This window comes from Equus asinus, chromosome 3, assembly GCF_041296235.1.
Source record: "Equus asinus isolate D_3611 breed Donkey chromosome 3, EquAss-T2T_v2, whole genome shotgun sequence".
In the NCBI taxonomy this organism is placed as follows: domain Eukaryota; kingdom Metazoa; phylum Chordata; class Mammalia; order Perissodactyla; family Equidae; genus Equus; species Equus asinus.
The window spans coordinates 108439076-108462850 of NC_091792.1; the positions used below are offsets into that span (position 1 = coordinate 108439076).

The window sequence follows — 23775 nt, forward strand, 5'->3', positions numbered from 1 at the left end:
ATGAACTATTGAACTGTATACTTTAAAGTTCAAAAACACTGCGCTCACAGTTGCCTCTCATTTGCCACTGTTCTTGACAATCTTCCAAATACAGCTAACTTACATATAGAAGGACATCACCTGTTAGCACCTTTATTCTTAAAAGTTATTAAACGCATGTATACAAACAAAGTCATCTAACTTGCTTTTTCCACTTCCCATCCAAATGCTCTGAGTATTCATATAATGCATTTACTTTGGGCTGTAGGAGTTATATTTTAACTTCCTGATTGATTTTTCTATGATTTTAAGCCTGAACAATGGTAGGAGAGATCACCAATCTCAAAAGAAGCATTGCATTCCACCAAGATGTCTCTGAAATGGATTTCAGTTCTTCTGCTGCTACAGCTGAGTTGTTACTTTAGCCCTGGGAGTGCTGGAAAGGTGCTGGTGTGGCCCACAGAATACAGCCATTGGATAAATATGAAGACAATCCTGGATGAACTTGTCCAGAGAGGTCATGAAGTGAGCGTTCTGACGTCTTCAGCTTCCATTCTTGTTGATCCCAACAAACCCTCTGCTATTAAATTTGAGATGTACCCTACATATTTAAAAAAACATGATTTTGAGATTTTTTTTGGGAAAGTGATTGATAAATGGACGTATGATCTGCCAAAATCCACATTTTGGACATATTTTTCACAATTGCAAGAATTATTTTGGGAATATTCTGATTGTATTGAAAAGCTCTGTAAAGATGCAGTTTTGAACAAGAAACTTATAACAAAACTACAAGATTCCAGGTTTGATGTTGTTCTTGCAGATGCCGTTGGGCCCTGTGGTGAACTGCTGGCTGAGATACTGAAAATACCTTTAGTGTACAGTCTCCGCTTCATTCCAGGCCATAAAACTGAAAAATATAGTGGAGGACTTCCATTCCCACCTTCCTATGTACCTGTTGTTATGTCAGAATTAAGTGATCAAATGACATTCATGGAGAGGGTAAAAAATATGATATATGTGATTTATTTTGACTTTTGGTTCCAAACATTTAATGAGAAGAAGTGGGATCAGTTCTACAGCAAAGTACTAGGTAAGTCATGCTTTCAGTTGCTAGCTTGAAGTCAAAACTTCTTACTGTATATTTGTACAAAGTCACCTTGAGTTTGTATAAAGTCTTCTATAAGTGAAATGTTGAAATGAAAATATAAAATCTCTCAATTTCACAAATATTATGGAAATGCTTAAATTATAGGGTCAGATAGAATCCTGTGCTCCATTACTAATACAGGACACTCCAGGGAATCATTAACCAAAAGTTGAAGCAATGTGGAGTTCATTAAGTAATCACATATCTATTCTTGTTTATTTGTTTGTTTGTAATAGGCCCTATTTCACAGAGGAGTTTTAGGTTTACAGCAGTATTGAGTAGAGATTTTCCCTATATACCTTGCTCCTTCACATGCATTACCTCCTCTGTTATCAACATTCCCCACCAGAGAAGTATATTTCTTGCAACTGGTGAAACTATATTGACACATCATTATCATCCAAAGTCCATATTTTATATTAGGGTTCTATCTTGGTTGTGTACATGCTATGAGTTTGGACAAAAGTATAATATCATGTCTCCACCATTATAATATCATAATTGTAGTTTCACTTCCCTCAAAATCCTCTGTGCTCTGCCTAATCATCCTACACATCAGTTTTACTTTAAATTTTCTTCATCTTCAAAAAACGTCATTAGAAATTTCACTGAATATCTTGATCAAAGCAGACATATAGAGTAAGGAGTAACATATTTTTAACACAACAGTGTATGGAGCTGTGAGGAAATTGTTTCCTCTTATTTAATGCAGATTCATTTAAAGAATAAACTATTTTGCCATATGACCTAAAGTATTCCTGCACAACTGAAAGATATAATGGCTCTATCTCAGACACATGAAACTAAAATTTGAATTTCTAGTGATTACATATTCCTTCACTAAGTACATACAAATCATCTGTTTTAAAGGCCTAAAATTTTGTTAAAAAGTAGACACACAAGTTACTAGTCTATATTTTTTGAAAACAATGTCTCTCTATTAAATTTAAAATGAGCCAAAATTGAGTGAGCACATCTATTTCCATACTTTATGAAAACTTTCAAGGTGTTTTTTAGAAAGACATTTATTTAATATTCAAATATCATTAAGCTCCTATCATGAACCAAACACAAGAGTAGCCATACTTTCAAAAACTCACAGTTTACTCGGAAAAATCTAGGGTCGTGGAAATAGCTTGGTAAACTGTAGAAACTAGACTGAGTACTCTGGGGAAACGTGTTTCTATGGGTATGATAGGGTTAACTGATTGAGCAGTTGACATCATTGTTAACATTTGCATTTGTTACTTTTACAGCTTTACAGAGCAAACAAATGCTTAATTCTTTACTGGCTTATGTTTAATATTGTGAAACTACAGACACATTTAAAGATGTTTGCATACGTCATTCCAAGGTCTTTTCAGAAAATTGCCTTCTATATTCACATTACAATACTCTCATTTCCTTTACTTTTATTTGCCTTTTTCCTTTCAGGAAGACCCACTACATTATTTGAGTTAATGGGGAAAGCTGAAATGTGGCTCATTCGAACCTATTGGGATTTTGAATTTCCTCGCCCTCTCTTACCAAATTTTGAATTTGTTGGAGGACTTCACTGCAAACCTACCAAACCTCTGCCTAAGGTGAACTATTCCTGTTTGTTTGTTTTGTTAACTTAGCATTTTCTGTAGAAATGATTCTGTGTTCTTCAACTAGAATGTATGATTACAGTGAGAGAGATATGGGAAGCTGGGTAAAGTGAGCTGCTAATTATATATTTCAATACCATTATAAGAATCTGAATTTCATTATCATTACAGAATAAAGTATTACACCAGGAAGATTTTACGTTATCATTATCATTACAGAATAAAGTATTACACCAGGAATGGGGTGGGTTAAATTAAGTCCTCACTATTCAACACATAAGAAAGTATCAGTCACTCATTCAAGGAATATTCTTAAATTGACCAGCATACTCCAGAGATAAATGCTAGATATGCAGAGAAGCAGTGTAGACACTTTCTCCCCATACACACTTGACATTCTACTTGGAAAGATATGTTATAAGCATGTAATACAAACTATGTGAAAAGTATTATAATAAGAAAAGACTACAACGCTAAAAAATATCGAGCAGAGATTGTCAAAAAACAATGATTGGGATCAGAAAGTATACTCTTAATATTGGAAAAGTTATGTCATTATTTTCCAGAGACAAGGACAAATAATGAATTTAAAACAGAAGTACTGAAAAATAAAATGATAATTATGCAGTTATGAAGATATATTTGAGGAACTATTGGCACTTCTACATTTGTTTTTTTGTTGTTAAGTACACTGAGTAATAAGGAATTATTCCAGAACAGAAGGTAATAAATTGTTTTTAAATTAGCAAGAATATGGGACTACAAGTCAGAATAATTCTGAAACAATTCTAGACAAGAGGGTGACCAGCTCTCTGCTGCAGCAAGCCTGCTGTATCTCTCCCACGGTGGGCCAGCTGCTCCCTGGGGACCTCAGGGAGGTGATGATGAGGGCCCCTCACAGCCAGTTACACAAAGCACATTCTACTAGGACATCCATTTTACAATATAAGTTCAGGGCAAAAGTTGTCATACATAAACAAACCAGAAATATGGTCACTCAGATAAGTAACTATGCATGTATATTGCTGGATTGTAAATAGGAATCTTAGGTTTACTTCATCGATATTCCAAACAGTATTACCACATATATGAATGAGAATAATTCTTCAGCCTTTAAAGAGTGATTTAGGGGGAGCTTGGGAAATACCCACAAAGGTAAAGGTGAGGTATTAATTATTATAGAGCTGAGAGAAAAACATGTTAAGTCATCCCAATCATAACAAAATTTTCATAGTGCTCATAGTCAGAGAAAGGAAATACTAATGACTAAACTAATATTTCTCCAGAAAACCTGCCTTGAATAAAAACAAGTGATTTAGTAGAATGATAATAATAAAGAATCAAAGGTGAGTTAATAGCCTGCTGTGTGGCCTCCTTCCAAGAATCTATATTAGTAATTAATAACAGTGTAAATGAAGAGTCTAGGTATAACTGTGTAAGAGCATTTCCTCTACACTACTGTATACTGGCTCTATTTCATTTCTTGCTTATACACACACAAATACGTACACAAATATACACAATAAAGGAAATCAACCTCACATCAATTGTATCTTTCCAAAGGAACTGAGGGATTAGATCTATTATAAACAGCCACTGAGGAAAACAGAATGGAAGTCCCTCACATAATTAAAAACAGAATTACCATAAGATCCAGCAATTCCATTTCTTGGTATTTATCAAGCACAATTGACATTAGGATCCCACTGAGATATATGCACACCCTTCTTCATAGCAACATTTATTCACAAGAGCCAAAACATGGAAGCAACCCAAGTGTCCATCGACAGCTGAATTAATAAACAAAATGTGGTATTTACACACAATGGAATATGACTCAGCCTTAAAATTGAAGGAAATTCTAACACCTGCTACAATGTGACTGAACCTTAAGGAAGTTATTCAAAGTTAAATGAGCCACTCAAAAACTGAAAAATATTATATGATTCACTTACATAAATTATCTAGACTAGTCAAATTCATAGAAATAGAAAGTAGAATGACAGTTGCCAGGGAATTATTGTATAATGGGTATAGTTTCAATTTGCAAAATGAAAAGTTCCGAAGATTGGTTGAACAACAACGAGAATATACGTGCTACTGAATTGTACACCTAAGAATGGTTAAAACAGTAAAATTTGTGTTACGTATATTTTACCACAATTAAAAGTAAAGAGAAAACACTATAATAATTCCAGATAATAGATAATTTTCTATCTTTAGTTGTTTGCAGCAATCCTTTCAATAATGTTTGCTATGCTGTTCTTTTGTGATGGAACAAATTATTTCTTCACAGGAAATGGAAGAGTTTGCCCAGAGCTCCGGAGAAAATGGTATTGTGGTGTTTACTCTGGGGTCGATGGTCAGGAACATGACAGAAGAAAGAGCCAATGTAATTGCATCAGCCCTTGCCCAGATTCCACAAAAGGTTAGATAAAGTACCTTATAGGGGACAACTATTTACTGCATCTGTTAAAATTTTAAAAAGATCTGATTACAGAAATTTCGTTCATGAAAGGTAAATTACACTGTATTATGATAGATCCCATTTATCCCAGATAGTTTAAAAACCAAAGTATACATGGAAGGTGCCAACAGTACAGAGGGTGTTTTTGGTTGACAATACTTTTGGCATTAACATTGAGATCAGAGATAAATATATTTAAGAGCTGCAGTGTGAATTTTTGGTATTATAGTGGCATTGAGGAAAGGTACAGATGTCATCAACTACTGCCCTCTCATTTGCTTCTTTTCCTTGCAGGATTCATAAGGGCACTGTACATGCTACAGATGTTCTCAGACAGAGATTAAATTTTAAGAGTAACATTAAGCAAGAAATGATAACAATCTGAAAAGCATCCTGAAGTTTAGGCTTGCCAGTTAATCCAGACCTGTTTTACTTCCCCTAGATTCCAGAATAGGCATATTCAGGTGTGCTTTTCAGGGAGCTATACAGAGAAAGGATGGCCAAGGCTCACCAAGCTGCATCTGGGTACCTATCCGGCCACAATGATTTAAAGGAACAGAAAAACCAACCTGAAAAAAATGAAGAGGAAAAACTGCCCTTGTGGACTGGGCTGTGCTAAAGCCTGAGGCGGAAAGATGAAAGAGAAAGGGTGGAGATAGGTCCAGCCTTCACGTTGACCCTGTGCTTTATAAAATGTGTCCCCATAGGCACTCTGCTTCAAATCCATCCAAATAATAACTCCCCTGATTGAAGAAGGAGAAGGGAATATAAAAATGAGTCAACTAGAAGCAAGCATAGCACGGGAAAGTTTCAGATGTTTTCTTCTCCATAAAATATAGTTTAAATTATTTCTAATATATAGAACAAACCTAGAGTCTCTGTGTATTTGTGAACTACTCTTTGGTTTCATAACTGATACAGTTTTCTGCTTATAATCTATATTAATTTGCTGAGAAATGAAGTTACTTTAAGGTTCACATAGCAAATAGATGTTAACCACTGGTAAATTAGAAGCTAGCATGTAAGGATAGCTTGGGAATTCCAAAATCTGCACCTAATTTTGGTACTAGACTTGGAAATGGCTTGCCTATAAGAAATCATATTAATCAATGCTGTCAATGTTTGGAGTGCATCCTTAAAGTGTTAACAGTCATTTGAATAAAATTTAGCATCATCATGATATTTGATTTTTTTCCATAGCTATACTGTTATTTATGAAGTACCAACAGGCTCTTCTTTTCAACATTTAAAGAATTTTCAAACCTAGGAATAGTGGTAATACTCTGGAGTCATACAAAAAAATTACTACTTGAAATTTTTCTTGGAAGTATTGATTAATAATTAGTATTTTAAAAGAAGCTAAATATACTTACCAAGCATAAATTGTTTATTATTAATAACAAATTACTAATAATCAGAATTATTTTGTCCTCCCAAATAGCTGATTGCATATGTTTCCCTTTTTGTAAATCAAAAGATGTAAAACTCTACTAAAATAACAGAACAAGTGGATATAAGTAAGCCACTTCTCCCAATGCTCAAAAAGAAATAAATACACTAATATTAAATTTGGAAGCTGACAGCTAGTATAATAAATAGTTAAAATAAATTAGCATATCAATAATACTTTGAAATTTTTGCAAGAGAATTATAATGACTGCCTAAAAAATTTGTATGAATTTGAATTGGTCATCGAAAAACTCATTTGTCTAATCCAAGTGTGAATCATTAGGATTGCATTCATACTTTATGAAATACAAAATAAGTACATGAATGATGAGTATTCCTGTTGTATCAGTGGTTTAGTAGTTCTTATTACTTAGCATCTCTTCTCCTCATTTACTCATCCATCATAACAAATGGGTTTAACTAGCTGCTTCGTAATCTATTCAGATTCTGACGTGCTATTTCTTAGAAGTTAAGAAATAACTTCTTAACCTACTCTAACAGGTTATATGGAGATTTGATGGCAAGAAACCTGATGCCTTAGGGCCAAATATTCGGCTCTATAAGTGGATTCCCCAAAATGATCTTCTTGGTAAGACTCTGAAAAACAAACACTGAAATGATAGTAACTCCAACCAGATGATAATAGTTCACCAGGAAACAAATTTATTGTACATTTATTATTGGAACCTTCAAAAATAAAACTTAACTTTCTTGTATTTATTTCCCAGTCCTATGGAGAAAGGATAAGTATAACCTTTCCTTTCTCTGATTCCTGCACCACCGCCATCAACTTACTGCTGCCTTGACATGTTACTTGTGAGACTCAGTGACTCCATTATTTCATTAAGAGAATATATTCTAACATATCCTCTCCCCCTTTTTCCCTACATATTCTTTTTTTATCCAGCAAGTTCTCTTTTTTATTTTTCTCTTTAAGACTGGCACTGAGCTAACATCTTTTACCAATCTTGTTTTTTTTTCTTCTTCTCCCCAAAGCCCCCCCAGTACAGTTGTATATTCCAATTGTAGGCCTTTCTAGTTCTGCTACGTGTAATGCTGCTTCAGCATGGCTTGATGAGCGGTGCTAGGTCTGCGCCCAGTATTCAAACCATCAAAAGTCTGGGCCACCGAAGCAGGGCATGCAAACTTAACCACTCTGCCACAGGATCAGCCTCCAGCATGTTCTCTTTCAATTTTGCCCACCTGGTAATCTTCTATTCATTTTTCTAGTCTCAAGTCATATACCAATCTTCTATGTAGCTTTCACTTACCTCTATAGCAAATTTAAGTGCTTCTTCAAGTTGAAAGATATTTTAATGTAGTTTCATGTGTATAATAATCTATCTAGAATACTATGCCTCTTTCATGTCTTATATTGCCCTACTCTCATTTTATTCTAAGACTTATACTTAACAGTTTGCTGAAATTCACTCAATCCTAGGTCATCCAAAAACCAAAGCCTTTATAACTCATGGTGGAACCAATGGCATCTATGAGGCGATCTACCATGGGATCCCTATGGTGGGCATTCCTTTGTTTGCGGATCAACCTGATAACATTGTTCACATGAAGGCCAAGGGAGCAGCTGTTAGCTTGGACTTCAGTACAATGTCAAGTACAGATTTGCTCAATGCTTTGAAGACAGTCATTAATGACCCATCGTAAGTACCACAATTATTTTAATAAATAATATTTACAGATAGGTTCTTTTGCCAAAGGTGAGTATGAGTTTCAACCCATTTTTAAGAAGCTATTTATGAAATTATTAGCATAATTTAACCATTCTTAAATCTTCTTTTATTTTCACTAGGATATTTATTTCAAAGCTGTGTTTTAACCACATAGATTTAATAGGTGACCAGCTGGTGCAACAATTTTCTCCTCAAATAATGTAAAGGAGCATAGATAATTGTGAGAAGGACACATTTTTAAAAATACAATAGAACCTGAGAAGAAAAAAATGGTAAACTAGAAGAAATGTCATAAATTCTTTCAGTTCAGTAGCTAAAATTCCTCAAACTGTAAGTCTCTTTTTATCAAAAATTGATTTCATCCTTGTTAACACGTTTTATGAGATATAACTTACATACTATGATTCATCATCATAATTATAAAATATAAATATATGTAAAATGTTTACAGAGCTATGAAACCATCACAATAACCCAAATTTCGGACATTTTCATCACCATGAAAAGAAGCCTGACGTGGCTTGGAAGTCACTTCTCATTTCCCCATGCCCAATTAACCATTAGTCAGCTTTCAGTCTCTATAGATTAGCTCTTCTAGACATTTCATATACATGGAATCATACAATATATGGTCTTTTGCAATTGGCCTCTTTCATATAGGATAAAGTTTTTGACTTTCTTCCCTATTGTAGCTTTGTATTGCTGAGTAATATTCTTTGATAAGGACATAGCATATTTTATTTACCCATTTATCAGTTCATGGATATTTTGGTTCTTCCACATTTGGCTACTATAAATATTGCTATATATGCTTTTGTGTGAATATATGTAAAGATATCAGTACTTACAGTAAATTTAAACAAACTAAATCATTTAAAGAAAAAGATCATCAGAATGGATTTTAAAAACTAACTGTATAAACTATTTACAAGACATGCTTAAAAAGAAGAGTACAAGAAAATTCTGAGTACAAAGATAGGAAAATATCTATTGCAATAGTAACCAGAGGAAGATGTATGTAGCTATACTAATGTCAGACACAGTAGACGAGAAACACTACTAAAATAAAAGATAAATACTTCATAATAATAAATAGGTTAATCTGTGGTATTGTCAGACATTGGATACTATACAGAAATGGAATTCATCAACAACTGCTACAGAAAAGACAAAAACTAATGAGGATTACCACATGAATCCATAGATAAACCAGAAAAACTAATCTACAATGTTAAAAGTAATGATAGCAGTTAATTTGTAGAAGGGATTAGTGACTAAAAGGTCCAGAAGAATTGGGGACTTCTAGTAGCTTGTGGTTTCCAATTCCAATACATAGGTGGTAGGTACATTTTGTATTCACTTTAGGACAATTTTCTGGCTGATTATAAATTTTGAGCTGTTCACTTATGATGTGTGCATTTTTCTTATGTATTTCATACTTAAAGATATACTTTACAAAATGTATTTAGAAATCTAGAAATCAAATAGGAAAAAAATGAAAAATATAGAGGAAATGCCATGAGTTCCATTAGTTTGGCCAGGAAAAGCCTCTCTAAGATGTGACAGTGAAGTCAAAGCCCCCATCAGAATTTAGAAGCAAGCCTTGGGGTGTTGCAGGGAAGAGTGCTCCAGGAGAGAGACAGAAGGGACAGAAATGCAAAGGTGCTGAGGTAGGAACACATTTGGGAGCTTCAACAAACACCTAGAAGGTGTCCACAACAGAGTGTGCAAGGGGTAAAGTGATAGGAAAAGAGGTTGTCAAGGGTCTACTCAAGTCAGTCCTGCAGGCCAAAGCACAGACTTGGAATTTGATAAAAATGGGATGAGAAGGCAGATGGAAATGAGCAAGAAGGCGTCATAATCGGATATATACTTGAAAAAAATCATTCTGCCTACCAGGTAGAAAATAGAGAGTACAGTTAAGAAGAGAGGTGTAGAAGCATAGGGAAGGTAAGGAGGCATTTCATTCACAATGACACAATTGTTCTTTAAAAATTTCGAGAGCATCAACCTGAAATTGCCGTCACAATCTGACTTAAAGCCCTTAGAATGACTCTTATCATCACCTCTGCTGGAAAACATTTACCTCTCCCACCTTATGTTCATCTTCACTTTTTAAAATATTGGTCGTCATAAAATTCCAATTTAAAAAGCAAAATATCTATGAAGATCCAAAAAGGTACATATCTTCTGCAATCCTGTGACATTTATTTTGAAACATGTGTGACACTTCAAAAACCTTTCAAGGGAATGATACACTTAAGCAAATTAACCTCCTTTCAATGTTGCTATCTTTGTGCTTCTCCTTTAGATATAAAGAGAATGCCATGAAATTATCAAGAATTCATCATGATCAACCAGTGAAGCCTCTAGATCGAGCAGTCTTCTGGATCGAGTTTGTCATGCGCCACAAAGGAGCCAAACACCTGCGGCCAGCCTCCCATGACCTCAACTGGTTCCAGTACCACTCTTTGGATGTGATTGGGTTCCTGCTGGCCTGTGTGGCAACTGCTATATTTACCATCACAAAATGTTGTCTGATTTGTTGCCAGAAGTTTTCTAGAACAGAAAAGAAGGAAAAAAGGGAGTAGCTATACCCGAGGCCTAAAATTGGTATGCCTCATAGGTGGGACTCCTCCAGTTTATTCCAGCAAGAGGTTGTGATGTAAGGGTCCCTTTTTCTTGTGACGAAACAACTTTTCACAATTTACCTTCTCAGATTAAAATTTGTTTTCGAGTAATTTACTGCCTCTTTAAGAGTTAGAAATATGTTAAGCCAAAGAGAAAAAGAGGTGGAAAATAAAATAAAACTATATGGGTATATTGATATTTATTATTCTAAAGCAAAAGTTATACCAAAATGAATTTATTGAGCTATCTCTGTTTCAAACATTGCATATAGACACAAGAACATTAAGTAGTTTATTCACAATATCAATATTATTGTGTGAATACTCAGAATATTTTAAATTTCATGTTGGTGCAGATTTTGTAGTTTTATCTTCTGCTAAAGAAACTATTACATAGTTAGGACTGTGTAAAAAGATTCACCCTTCCAGTTCCTTTTGAGAGACCACTAATGCTGCTCGGCTTTAACCGTGCGTCTAGTCTCAGCATCACATCTCGCCTAAAGACATGGAAAGATGTCTGCCTTCATTCAGTTTAACTTCTTTCCCAGTGGAATGTATGTGGATTTAGAAATATAACAACTGCTACCCACTTACTATTATACAACTGAGCTATTTAAGAAGGACTTTGGTTTCACTAGCTTATTCTCTTTGCCTCACAGCCATTTAAAAAGATTCACCTTGTTGCTTTCACTCTCATTTTAGCCTTTGGTAAAGAAGGTAAGGTCCCCATTGTAGGTTTGATAATATAGAAACTGTACTCTAAAGGAATTCTTATTATTTTCAATTTTTTTTTAGGAAGATTATCCCTGAGCAAACATCTGCTGCCAAATCCTCCTCTTTTTACTGAGGAAGACTGGCCCTGAGCTAACATCCGTGCCCATCTTCCTCTACTTTATATGTGGGACGCCTACCACAGCATGGCTTGCCAAGTGTTGCCATGTCTGCACCCGGAATCTGAAACAGGGAACCCTGGGCTGCCAAAGTGGAACGTGCAAAATTAACCTTTGCACCACCGGGCCAGCCCCTCTAAAGGAATTCTTGAATTTTCATTCTCTCCAAATGTATGTGTACATTCTCTCCAAATGTAGATATAGATATATCTATATGTATCTATAGATATATGTCCACTCTTCAAAACAACCCACAACATCACTCAGTTACTTACTGATATGGCGAGCAATTCAATGTATTTGTTGAAGGCAGTTTGAAACGATGATTCTTATTCTATATAACCACACCAGGTCAGCATGTCTCATTTCTTCTCTCTTTCCTCAGAAGCCTAGTGTTTCAACTCTCTCATTAACCTAATATGGAAACATTAAATCCTTTGGCATGAAAACAGGAGAATACAATCACCAATTTCTGTTAAGCCTAGCCACACTATGACTGATCAGAATCAGCAACAATGCAAAGAATACAAAATTATGTAAATTTTTGAAAACACGTAAATCAAACCACAAGGATGCTCAAGGCCTTCCTGAAACATACACATCAGGGAATCAATTTAGGACTCAAGCGGACCATGGGAGAAAAACATACCTACCTTTATTGGTCAAGAAGTCCATCATCAAAGTCTCACAACAAACGTAATCCAGCATCAGGCATGAATTTATTTTAAAAACACACTAAAACTTTGAAGCTAGGAGATCTACAGGAAGAGTCCACCATACGTATTTCCATACCACTCATATAGATAATTGACACATATTTATAGAAATAATATGGTGCCATGGTGGATAATATTGTCAAATCATGCATATAGGCTTAATTACTTTTCCTCATATCTATCCTGTATTATACATAACAGATAAAAGTTAGTAATCATTATATAGTGAGAAACATCAGAAACCACAAACAGAAAGACGAACAGTCCAACATGAAAATAGATGGAACATGTGAACAGGCAATTCACAGAAGTAAAAATGCCCACTAACATACAAAAGATGGCAAAAGGCACTGATTTTAGGAGAAGATAAATTAAGTCAATAAATCGATTCCCACTGAATATATATCAAACATAAGAATCTGAGAGGACAGTGGCCAGCATGGCTGCCAAGGAGGAAGTCCTGGCCTTGCAGGCTGAAACTGCCCAGCATGAGGAGGAGCTGAGCTCCCTGAAGCAGAGGCTGGTGGCAGCTCTTCTGGTGGAGCAGGAGCCACAGCAGCTGGTCGTGTTGTCAACCTGCCCCGGAAAGCCACTCAGTCCAGAGATGAGTTTCTGCGGAGAGCTGGCAAGTGGTGCTCGGACAGCTGTGCCTGGCGACTGTGTCCGTGCTGCTAGTGGGCTGTGGTGGGCTCGGCTGCCCTGTGCTCTTCCCCTGGCGGCAGCTGATGTAGCTGCCCTGGCCTCGTGGACCACGAGCTAGTAGAAATGAGCAACCTGGCGCACCAAGCGCTGCATGGGGATGCACTGGCTGCCCAGGCCAAAGTGTTTTTGGCTGCTGCCTCGCTGCTCTGGCCTTGATTCGGCCCTGGATTGCCTGCGCTACTCTCAGGCACTCACATCACCCAAGGCCCTGGACCTGGTTCGCTGCTGTCACTTAGTGGCTGATTGCTGGGATAACAAGGTGCCCACTCGCTACCCGGTTAACCAGGCCTGTGTGCTGGCCAGCCGGCCTCCAGTATTGGCCAGCGCCATGAATTTCCAAGGCCAAATCACAATCTACCACTATGACATTGGGCCTGGCATTCGCTGTGTTTTCCCCAACCACCCGCAGGGGAGATGGTGACCAACTGCACAGAGGACAGGGTGCTCGGTGTACTAACTGGAGTCCTGTGTGGCCTGCGGAGGCTGGAAGTGTTGAATATCGCTGCAGGACTGGGCCTGTGTTACAGTGGCAGTGGCAGCCTGCTGCTCTTTGATGCCTTCGGAGGACTTTCTGCTGTATTAGGCTGAGAAGCCTGTTACCGGGCATCAGGCCTAAGGGAATGTGCACATCAGGCCTCAAGTGAATGTAGACACTTGTCATGTGCCTCATGCCTTACACTTCCTTTTGAAATATTTGGAAGGGAGGGATGCAGAGAAGCTGAAATTCTTAGGAGAGACAATCCAGAGAGGGAAGCAGGGCACACAGGAAGGGGCAGCAATCCCCATTTATATCATTTGCAATCCAGGCAATGACCCCTAGAAAGCCTTGAAGATCCTTCAGTCCTTGACAGCAGCCCAAGAGTTAGTCTCTTTAACACTCCTGGGTGTTGTTGGGCACCTCACGCTAAAATGGATGGCACATTTCTGAACTTCTGAGGTGGCTGGTATAATCTGACCTGAGAAATCTGTGGATTGTCATATAATGCACGATTTAGATAATTTTTTATTTGGGGAAGTTGGGAAAAAAGCAGGAGAGGTAAATTATCTGCAGTTTAAAACAAAATCTTGTCAGTATCGTGATAGCTCAGATGTTTGACACATCTTCAAGTGTCGAAAACTCGAGGCAGTTCTAATAAACAATATTAGAGATACATTTACTTGCTTTTTTTTCAGTAATGTACAGAAGAGCCTGGAATTCTAAAATATCTGTGAATACCTGTACTCCTTTTTACAAGGGGTTTTTTATTGTAATTTGTTGGCTGATGTAGTTATGAATGGTTTATAATACTGCCTCTGAGAAGTGCCTTCTGATTCATCATTTGAAAAGTTGTCTTGAACATGTGAGATATAACGTAAGTGACAGAACTTTGTGTTTTACTAGGAGTGGAATTGCTGGGTTACATGGTAACAGTTAGTTTAACATTTGAGGACTGCCAGACTGTATTCCAAAGTGGTCATACCATTTTATGTTCTTAGCAGCAACTTGTGAGATTTCCAATTTCTTCATATCTTTGCCGAATTTGGATTTTTCTACTTTTCTAATTATCACCATCCTAGTGGTTGCAAAGTGATATCTCATTGTGGTTTTGACTTACATTTCACTGATGCTTAATGATATTGAACACCTTTTCATTTGTTTTTTGACAACTTTATCTTCCTTGGAGAAATGTGTATTCAGAATCTTTGCTCACCTTTTCATTGGGTTGTTTTGTCTTTTTATTGTTGAGTTGTAAGAGTTCCTCATATATTCATGACACATTCCCTTATCGGATACATGATTTGCAAATATATTCTCTAGTTCTGTGGGTTCTCTTTTCACTTTCTTGATAGTGTCCTTTGATGCAGAAATTTTTTAATCTTCATGAGTTCTAATTATAACTATTTCTACTTTGGTTGCTTGTGCTTTTGTGTCATAGCCAAGAAACTGTTGTCAAAGGCAAGATCCAGGTTTACTCCTACGTTCCACTTTAGCAAAAAGGCCATTGGAATTTTGATAAGGATTGCATTGAATCTGTGGATTGTGTGGAGGTTATTGTCATCTTAACAATATTAAACCTTCTAGTCTGTGAATATGGGATGTCTTTCCATTTATTTGTCTTCTTTAATTACTTTCAGCAATATTTTTAAGTTTTATGATACAAGAATTGAACCTCCATAGTTTAATCCTAAATATTTTATTCTTTTTTAAGCTCATGTAAATGGAATTATTTTATTTTTGTAATTTTCATTGCTAGTGTAGAGAAATACATGGACTTTTGTGTGTTACCAGTGTAGCCAGAAAATTTTTGAATCTCTATATTAACTCTATTACTGTTTTTTGTGGATTCTTCAGGATTTTCTCTATATAAGATCATATCCTCTGTGAACAGACAAAGTTTTAGTTCTTCGTTTCCACCCTGGATGACTTTTGTTTCTTTCTCTTGTCTAATTGCTTGGGCTAGAACTTCCAGTACAATTGTAGAGTAGAAGTAATGAAAGCAGCTATCATTGTTTCATTCCTCATCTTAGGGAGAAAGTTGTCAGTCTTTTCTAATTAAGTATGATGTTAGCTATGACGTGGCTCTCATATATACCCTAATCATGTTGAAGAAATTACCTTTAATAATAGTTTGTTGACTATTTTCACAATGACAGGATGTTGGATATTGTTAAGTGTTTTTCTGTGTCTATTGAGATGACCATGTGCTTTTTTTCTCTTCATTCTCTTTATGTGGTGTATTACATGGATATTTTCTCTTGAACTCCCCTTGCATTTCTGAGATAAATCCCATTTTAAAATTTTGTATAATTTTTATATGCTGCTAGATTCAGTTGGCTAGTATTTTGTTGAGTACTTTTGCATTATAATCATTCGTCTATGTTACTTGGAGGAAAGTCTGTTTCAATTCTTTGCCAATTTATTAATTGGATTATTTGTCTTCTCATTATTGGACTTAAAAATTTTTATGGATACAAGTAAATTATCAGACATTTGATTTGCAAATATATTTTCCCATTCTCTGGGTTGATTTCTCACTCACTGGTGTACTTTCAAGAACAAAACTTTTTAATTTTGATAAAATAAATCTTTAATAATTAATTTTTTTCATATTCCACAGGAAAATAATGTGGAATTTGTAGTTCCTAGCATAGAGACCATCAAATCAGCATTTATTACTAGCATCAGCATTATTATTTTATCAGGAGGGTATTCCCCAGGAATATTTTTAATATGTATTATCAAGAAGAAAACAGTAGTAAAACTGAATTTGAAAATACATTTAATGGAACTAAGAAAGAATAGGAAAAAAAACTATAAAGCAGATTGGGCAAATAGAGAAGAAATTACAGGATAAAGTAGTGAATGAAAATGTACAGATGTCAGTACTTACAGTAAATTTAAAAAGACCAAATCATTTAAACACAAATTACCAAACAAGATTTCAAAAACTAACTCTATATACTGTTTACAAGACATGCTTACACAAAGGCGTATAAGAAAATTGTAAGAACAAAGGAAGGAAAAGATCTATTTCAACCATAGCCATAGAAAGATGCTTCACCTATACTACTATCAGACACAGTTGGACAGAAGCACTACTACAAATACAGATAGATACTTATAATGACAAATAGGTTAGTCTTGCAAAACAATTCAAATTATTAATTGGTAACATCTACAAATAAATCCTTCAAATAAGCAAAGCAAAAGTAGACAAAAAGAAAAACCAAAATATACAAATCTATAGTCATAATAGGATATTTTTAAAGACTTTTCTCAATAATATAGAAAAAATTGACAAAATAATGAATAGAAATGAAGAACACATAAAAAACGTTATGAAGAACACATTTGTAAAATGTAACCTATGTTATTTATAGGACAATGAGGAAAGCACATTTTTAAAGAGCATACAGAATTATTAATGGAATTGGCCATATATGCTGTGGCATAAACCAAAATGCAGTACTTGAAAATTTTCATATCATATGGAGTATATTGTCTGGACAGATTAGAATTGTTAGAAGTGATCAAAAGAAAAATAACTGAAAGATCTCTAAATTTTGGAAATCAAGCAATACTTTTCTAAATAATTCAGAGTCCACAAATAAATCATAATCACACATGCACTTTCTCATCAAATCTACTTCTACGTATTATGCAATAGAAATGAATAAATATATAAACTAAAAGACATACAAGAATGCTTATGACAGCATTAGCAGTAATGGCCAATAAATTAATAACAATCTAAATGGTCATCAATCATTAAATGAAGAGATAATTTGTGGTGTTGTCATACAATCAAATATAATGCAACAAAGTTATTAACCAAAACCTGCTACAGAAAAGACAAAAACAAATGAGTACATACTATGATTCCAATATGTAAACAAGAAAAACTAAACTATTGTATTAAAAGTTAAGAGGTAGTTAATTCAGGAAAAGGAGTAGTGAAAGGCTCCAGGAAACTGAGGTGCTTCTATGTAGCTTGTGGAATCCTATATCAATATCTGAGAGTGCGGACATTGTTTGTATGCATTTCAAAACAATTTTCTAGCTACGTTGGAAATTTTAAGCTGATTGCTTAGGTTATGTGCATTTTTCTTATGTATCTCATATTTAAAATGAATATTTTACAAAATGTTTTGTATTTAGAAAGTCTAGGAATCAAGTAGTGAAAAAAAAAAACCCCAAAACTCAAAGAAATGAGGGGGATGCTATAATAGCATGGCCAGGAAAAGTCCCTCTGAGATTTGACTACCTCTACTATAAGGAGGTTGAAGCAAGCCTTGGTGTGTTGCAGGGAATAGTGCTCCAGGAAAGGGACAGAGGAGACAGAAAACGTAAAGGTGCTGAGGTGAGAACATGTTTGGCAGCTTCAACGAACAGCTAGAAGGCCAAGGTACATACAGCAAGTTCTGCATGGGACATATGATACAAGATGTTGCCAGGGATATAAATGTGTAGGATGATGTAGGGCAAAGAATAGATTTGGAATTTATTCTAAATGAAATGAGAAGCCAGATGGAAATTTTGAGCAGACGAGTGTCATAATCTCATGTCTGTGTCAAAATGATTCTGGCCACAGAAGAAAAGTAAATAGTAGAGGGTAGAAGAGAAGAGTAGAAGTACAGGGACTGGTGAGGAGGCATTTCACCCATGATGAGACCATTTCTCTTTGAATACTTCGTGAGGACGATTTGAAAACTGCATTTCCACCATCTCATATATAGCTCTTACAATGACTCATCATTTCCTCTGCTGGGAAAGATTAAACTAGGCTAGGAAGGTATGCCAACTTACCTTCACTTTTTAAAATATTTGTCATTAAGAAAATTCCAATTTAAAAGCCAAACCGTCTATGAACAGCCAAATAAAAATATATTATTACTTCTACAATTCTATGACATTTATTTTAGAACATATGTATGACACATTTTAAAAGACTTTCTTGGGAATGATATGCATAGGTAATATAACTTCCTTTCAGGGCTGCTATCTTTGTATTTCTCCTTTCAACATAAAGAGAATGCTATGAAATGATCAAAAATTCACCACAATCAGCCAATGAAGCCGTTAGATTGAGCAGTCTTCTGAATGAAGTTTGTCATGCTCTACAAAGGAGTCAAACACCTGCAACCAGCCTCCCACAAACTCATCTGCTTTCCAGTACCACTCTGTGGATGTGATTGGGTTCCTACTGGCCTGTGTGGCAACAGCTGTATTTGTCATCTCAAAATGTCTGCTTTGTTGCTGGAAGTTTGCTAAAACAGGAAAGAAGGAATAAAGGGAGTAGTTGTATGTGAGGTCTGGAGCTGGTATGCCTAATAGATGGGACTCCTCCAGTTTCTTCCAGAAAGAAATTCTGATGTAAAGATCTCTTCCTCTTATGACAAAACAACCTTTCACAATTTACCTCCTCAGACAAAAACTTGTTTTCAAGGAATTTACTCCCTGTTTAAGAGTTAGAAGTACGTCATTCAAGGACAAAAAGTTTTGAGAAAAATAAAATAGAAATAAAACTAAATGAGTACCTACTGAAGTTTATTATTCCAATTCAAAAGTTATACCAAAAAAATTATTGAGATTAATTGTGTTTCAAACTTCACATACAGACACAAGTACATTAAGTAGTCCATTGACAATATCAATATTATTGTGCAAATACTCAGAATATTTTAACTTCATTTTGAGGCATAATTTTGTAGTTCTATCTTTTGCTAAAGAAAGTATTTCATAGTTAGAATTGTGTAAAAAATATTCAGCCTTGCATTTCCTTTTGGGAGACCACTAATGCTGCTTGGTTTTTACTGTGCATCCAGCTTCAGCATCACACCTTGCCTAAAGACATGCCAAGATGTTTGCCTTCATCCAGTTTAACTCCTTTCCCAGTGGAATGCATGTGGATTCAGAAGTATAAAAACTGCTAATTGCTTCCTGTTATACAATTGAGTTATTTATGAAACATTGTGCTTTCACTAGCTTATTCTCTTCAAATCACAGCCCTTTAAAAAACATTCACCTAGTTGCTTTTTCTTTCATTTTAGCCTTTGATAACGCATGTAAGGTCCTAATTGTAGGTTTGCTAATATAAAACCTGTACTCTAAAGGAATTCTTGAATTTTCATTCTCTCCAAATGTATGTGAATGTGTGTGAGTGTGCGTGTGTGTGTGTGTGTGTGTCTCCACTTCTTCAAAAGAAGGCACATCACTTGGCTAATTACAAATATGTTGAGCAATTCAATGTGTTTGTTGAAGGCAGTTTGAAATAATGATTCTTATTCTATATAATCATATTAGATCAGTATGTTTCATTCTTTCTCTCTTTCCTCAGAAGCTTTCTCTCATCTCTCCCATTAACCTAATATGGAAACATTAAATCCTTTGTCATGACAAGAAATGAATACAATCACCAACTTCTTTTAAACCTAGGAACACTATGACACCCCATAATCAACGACAATGCAAAGAATATGAAATTACGTACATTTTTGAAAATATCTAAATCAAAAACAAGGATTCTCAAGGGCTTTCTGAACTCATACAACAAGGATTCACTTTATGATCAAAATGATCCAGGTTGAGAAATATATCTCCGTACTCCCTCATCAAGAGGCCATCATCAAAGTCTCAAAACAAATATTCCTCAGTGTATTGCATGAATTTATTTTAAAAGCAAGTTAAAACTTTGATTCTGAGGGAATAATTGGATAAATTTATCACAGATTTTCCCATATGACTCCTCTACATGATCAGCATATTTAAAAAATATAAAGTTCCATAATAAATAAATTAATAAAGAATAAATTGCCATAGTGAATAATATTGTTCAATCATGCATAGGGCCAAATCAGTTTTTCCTCAAATCTATCATGCAGCACGTATAATAGGAAAATGATTTTTTGGTATCCGTTTTATGATGGAAATCTTACAAATCACAAACAGAAAGACAAACAGTCCAATATGAAAATATGAAGAGTTGAACAGGCGATTCATAGGAGTAAAAATGACCTATAATGTATTAGAAACAGCATTAGCACTGACACTTCAGGAAATATAAATTAAATCAATAAAATATTTTCACAGAGAACATTTATGAAACATGAGTCTGAAAAAAATATTTTTTTAGGGAGTACAATGTGGAATAACCCTTTCAAATAAAATTAAAACATACTGTTTAAACTTGTGATTCTATATCTGGGAAACTGTCTGCAGATACACTTGCACCTCCACATATTATGTGCAGAATTCCCTCCAGCACTTAAATAGCTATCCATCAAGGAACATATTCACTTTCTATGAAAGTTATATCATATACAGCAATTATAGAGAAGAGGTAGATTATAAGCATTATTGTTGAGTGCTCTCCACCTCACACGGATAAATAAAAATTAGTTCCAGCTTAAAAAAAAAAAGCATTATGTTCTTCTCTGGAAATAAAATTAAATACATGTAAATCTCTATATACACAAAGGAAATCATTTGGATAAAATAGAGAATTTCCAATGATGAGAATTTAAATGTTTACTCTATGTATGTCTTCATTGCTGACTTTCACAATATTGTCTTCGAGTGTTAATTATGTAGTATAAAAATGATTAGTTAAATAAATATATTGTTTCAAGGTAAGTTCCAAGATTCTGATATTATGTTAAAATTCATTAGTGTCATACAGAATACTTGAATTGACCAGAAATCTGATGTACTATTTTATTGAATTGGAGCCCTATTTAGGACACCTATTTTATGTTTCAAATATCTAGAAATAAATATAATACAATGTTTGTTAAAAATATCAACAGTTGTAAAAATATAACACAATTCTTAATGATTTTACTGTTTTTATAGTAGATATTTAATAAATCTTATAGTAGCTTTCTGACCCAGGCTGGCTTATTTCAAAAGGTTATATTTATGGTGATTGAAGATATGACTATAGGAGTTGTCCAAGATGGCAGCATAGGAAGACACTGAACTCACCTCCACCCACAGATACATTGAATCTACACTTATGCATAGAGCAATTCCCGCTGAAGAAGAACTGAGGTCTGACAATTGCTGCTGCATAGAAAACAGAGAAAAGACATATAAAAGTATAGGAAAGAAGGAGATATAGCATCAAGGGGAAACCACCTCCAATGTGGCAACTAGCAGCAGGGAGGGATATCACAGGAGAGTTGCACAGGCTTTCCTGCCCTAGGGTACAGCAAAATAACAGTGAGTTAGAGAGCATATAGACTATATGAGAAGGAAGTGCAATTTACTAGCCCCAAAGCATCTATAAAATAGGCAGGTTGCTGTCGGAACTCTCTCCAGGGTGGGAGCTTCCAATAAGTCTCATTTTTCACATTCCTTTCCACCAGATAACACTTAGGACAGCAGGATACATATGCTCTAGCCAGGTTAGTAAGGCTGCCCCACTGAGCCATGAGACCCTGGTCAACACCAGCTTCAGCTGGCCCTCAAAGGCAATCCCAGCAAGGTGAGTCCTGAACTCACTAAGACAGTCCCCACTCTGCCTCTAGCCATCTCTAGGTGCAGTCTTGAGGCAAGGTACCTCTCCCAGTTCCAGGCATCCCCCAAAGCCAGGCCAGCATGGCTCACCCCAAGAAACACCCAACTACATACAATCATACCACAGCTATCTTGCCAATATGGCCGAGGAACAGTGCTCTAAGACTCTTCCAGCCTGTGCCCACTCAAGCTTCAGCTGGTATATGAAGGCAGCTGAGACTCAGCATGCTTCAGGAATCCCTTGGACTTTGACCCTGCCAGCTACAGCCTGCCTACCAAGCTCATCTGGCACACGCAGTCTACAAGGGGATGTTCCAATACAGGACCACTGCTTCAAGACTAGGAGAGGGAGCTGTTTCACCTAATATGTAGAAAAAAATCATTGAAAGGCAAACAAAATGAAGAAAAAAGAATAATATTCCAAAAACAAGATAAATCTCAAGAAAAAAATCCTAATGAAATGGAGAAAAGTAATTTACTTTATCATGAGTTCAAAAGAATGATGATAAAAATGGTCACTAAACTCATCGGAAGCATTGAGGAGCACAGTGAGAACTTCAAGAAAGAGTTAGAAAATATAAGAAAGAACTAATCTGAGCTGAAGAATACAATAACTGAAATGAAAAATACACTAGAAGGAATCAATGGCAGATTAGATGATACAGAAGAACAGATCAGCAATCTGAAAGATAAAATAGTGAAGATCACGGTAGCAGACAGAAAAAGGAAAAGAGAATTTGAAAAAACATAATAGCTTAAGGATTTCTTGGACAACATAAATCATACTAACATTTGCATTATATGTGGCCCAGAAGGAGAAGGGAGAGAGAAAGAGATAGAAAACTTATTTGAATAATTAATGACTGAAAACTTCCTGAACCAGAGGAAGGAAATGGAGATCCAGGTTCAGGAAGCACAGAGACTCCCAAATAAGATGACTTCTTGGAGATCTACAGTAAGACATATTATAATTAAAATGACAAAATTTAAAGAGATAATGTTAAAAGCAGCAAGAGAAAGACAGGAGCCCACATACAAGAAAATACCCAGAAGACTATAAGATGATTCATCAGCAGAAACTTTTCTGGTTAGAAAGATTTGGCAGGATTTAATTAAGTGCTGAAGGAAAACACTTACATCCAAGAATATTCTACCCAGCAGGTTATTATTCAGAATTGACAGAGAAATAAAGAATTTCTCAGAAAATCAAAAGCTGAAGGAGACCATCACCACTAATGTAAACCAGCCTTGCAAATCAGCCTTACAAGAAATGTTAAAACACCTTCTTTAAGGAAGGGATTCACTAGAAATAGGAAAATATATGAAAAATAAATCTCAGTGGTAAAGACAAATATTTAGTAAAGGCAATGGATGAGCCACTTAAAATGCTATAATTGGGGGGCAAACTGGTGGTGTAGTGGTGAAGTTCATGCACTTCACTCTGGCAGCCTGAGATTCACAGGGTCAGATCCTGGGCACTGACCTACACACCAACTGTCAAGCCATGCTGTGGA

General features: G+C 35.5%; 1 protein-coding gene and 1 pseudogene across 1 annotated transcript; both read left to right on the forward strand.

The window, feature by feature from the left end:
* Window positions 1–306: 306 nt before the first annotated feature.
* On the forward strand, window positions 307–11066 carry LOC106840157 (UDP-glucuronosyltransferase 2B31-like). Its single transcript, XM_014855362.3, has 6 exons — window positions 307–1072; window positions 2564–2712; window positions 5015–5146; window positions 7136–7223; window positions 8076–8295; window positions 10637–11066. Exons 1-6 carry the CDS (start codon window positions 349–351, stop codon window positions 10914–10916), a joined length of 1593 nt encoding a protein of 530 aa, XP_014710848.2. The 5' UTR covers window positions 307–348; the 3' UTR covers window positions 10917–11066.
* Window positions 11067–11195: 129 nt separating this feature from the next.
* On the forward strand, window positions 11196–16237 carry LOC106840163 (adenylyltransferase and sulfurtransferase MOCS3-like; annotated as a pseudogene).
* The last annotated feature ends 7538 nt before the right edge of the window (window positions 16238–23775 follow it).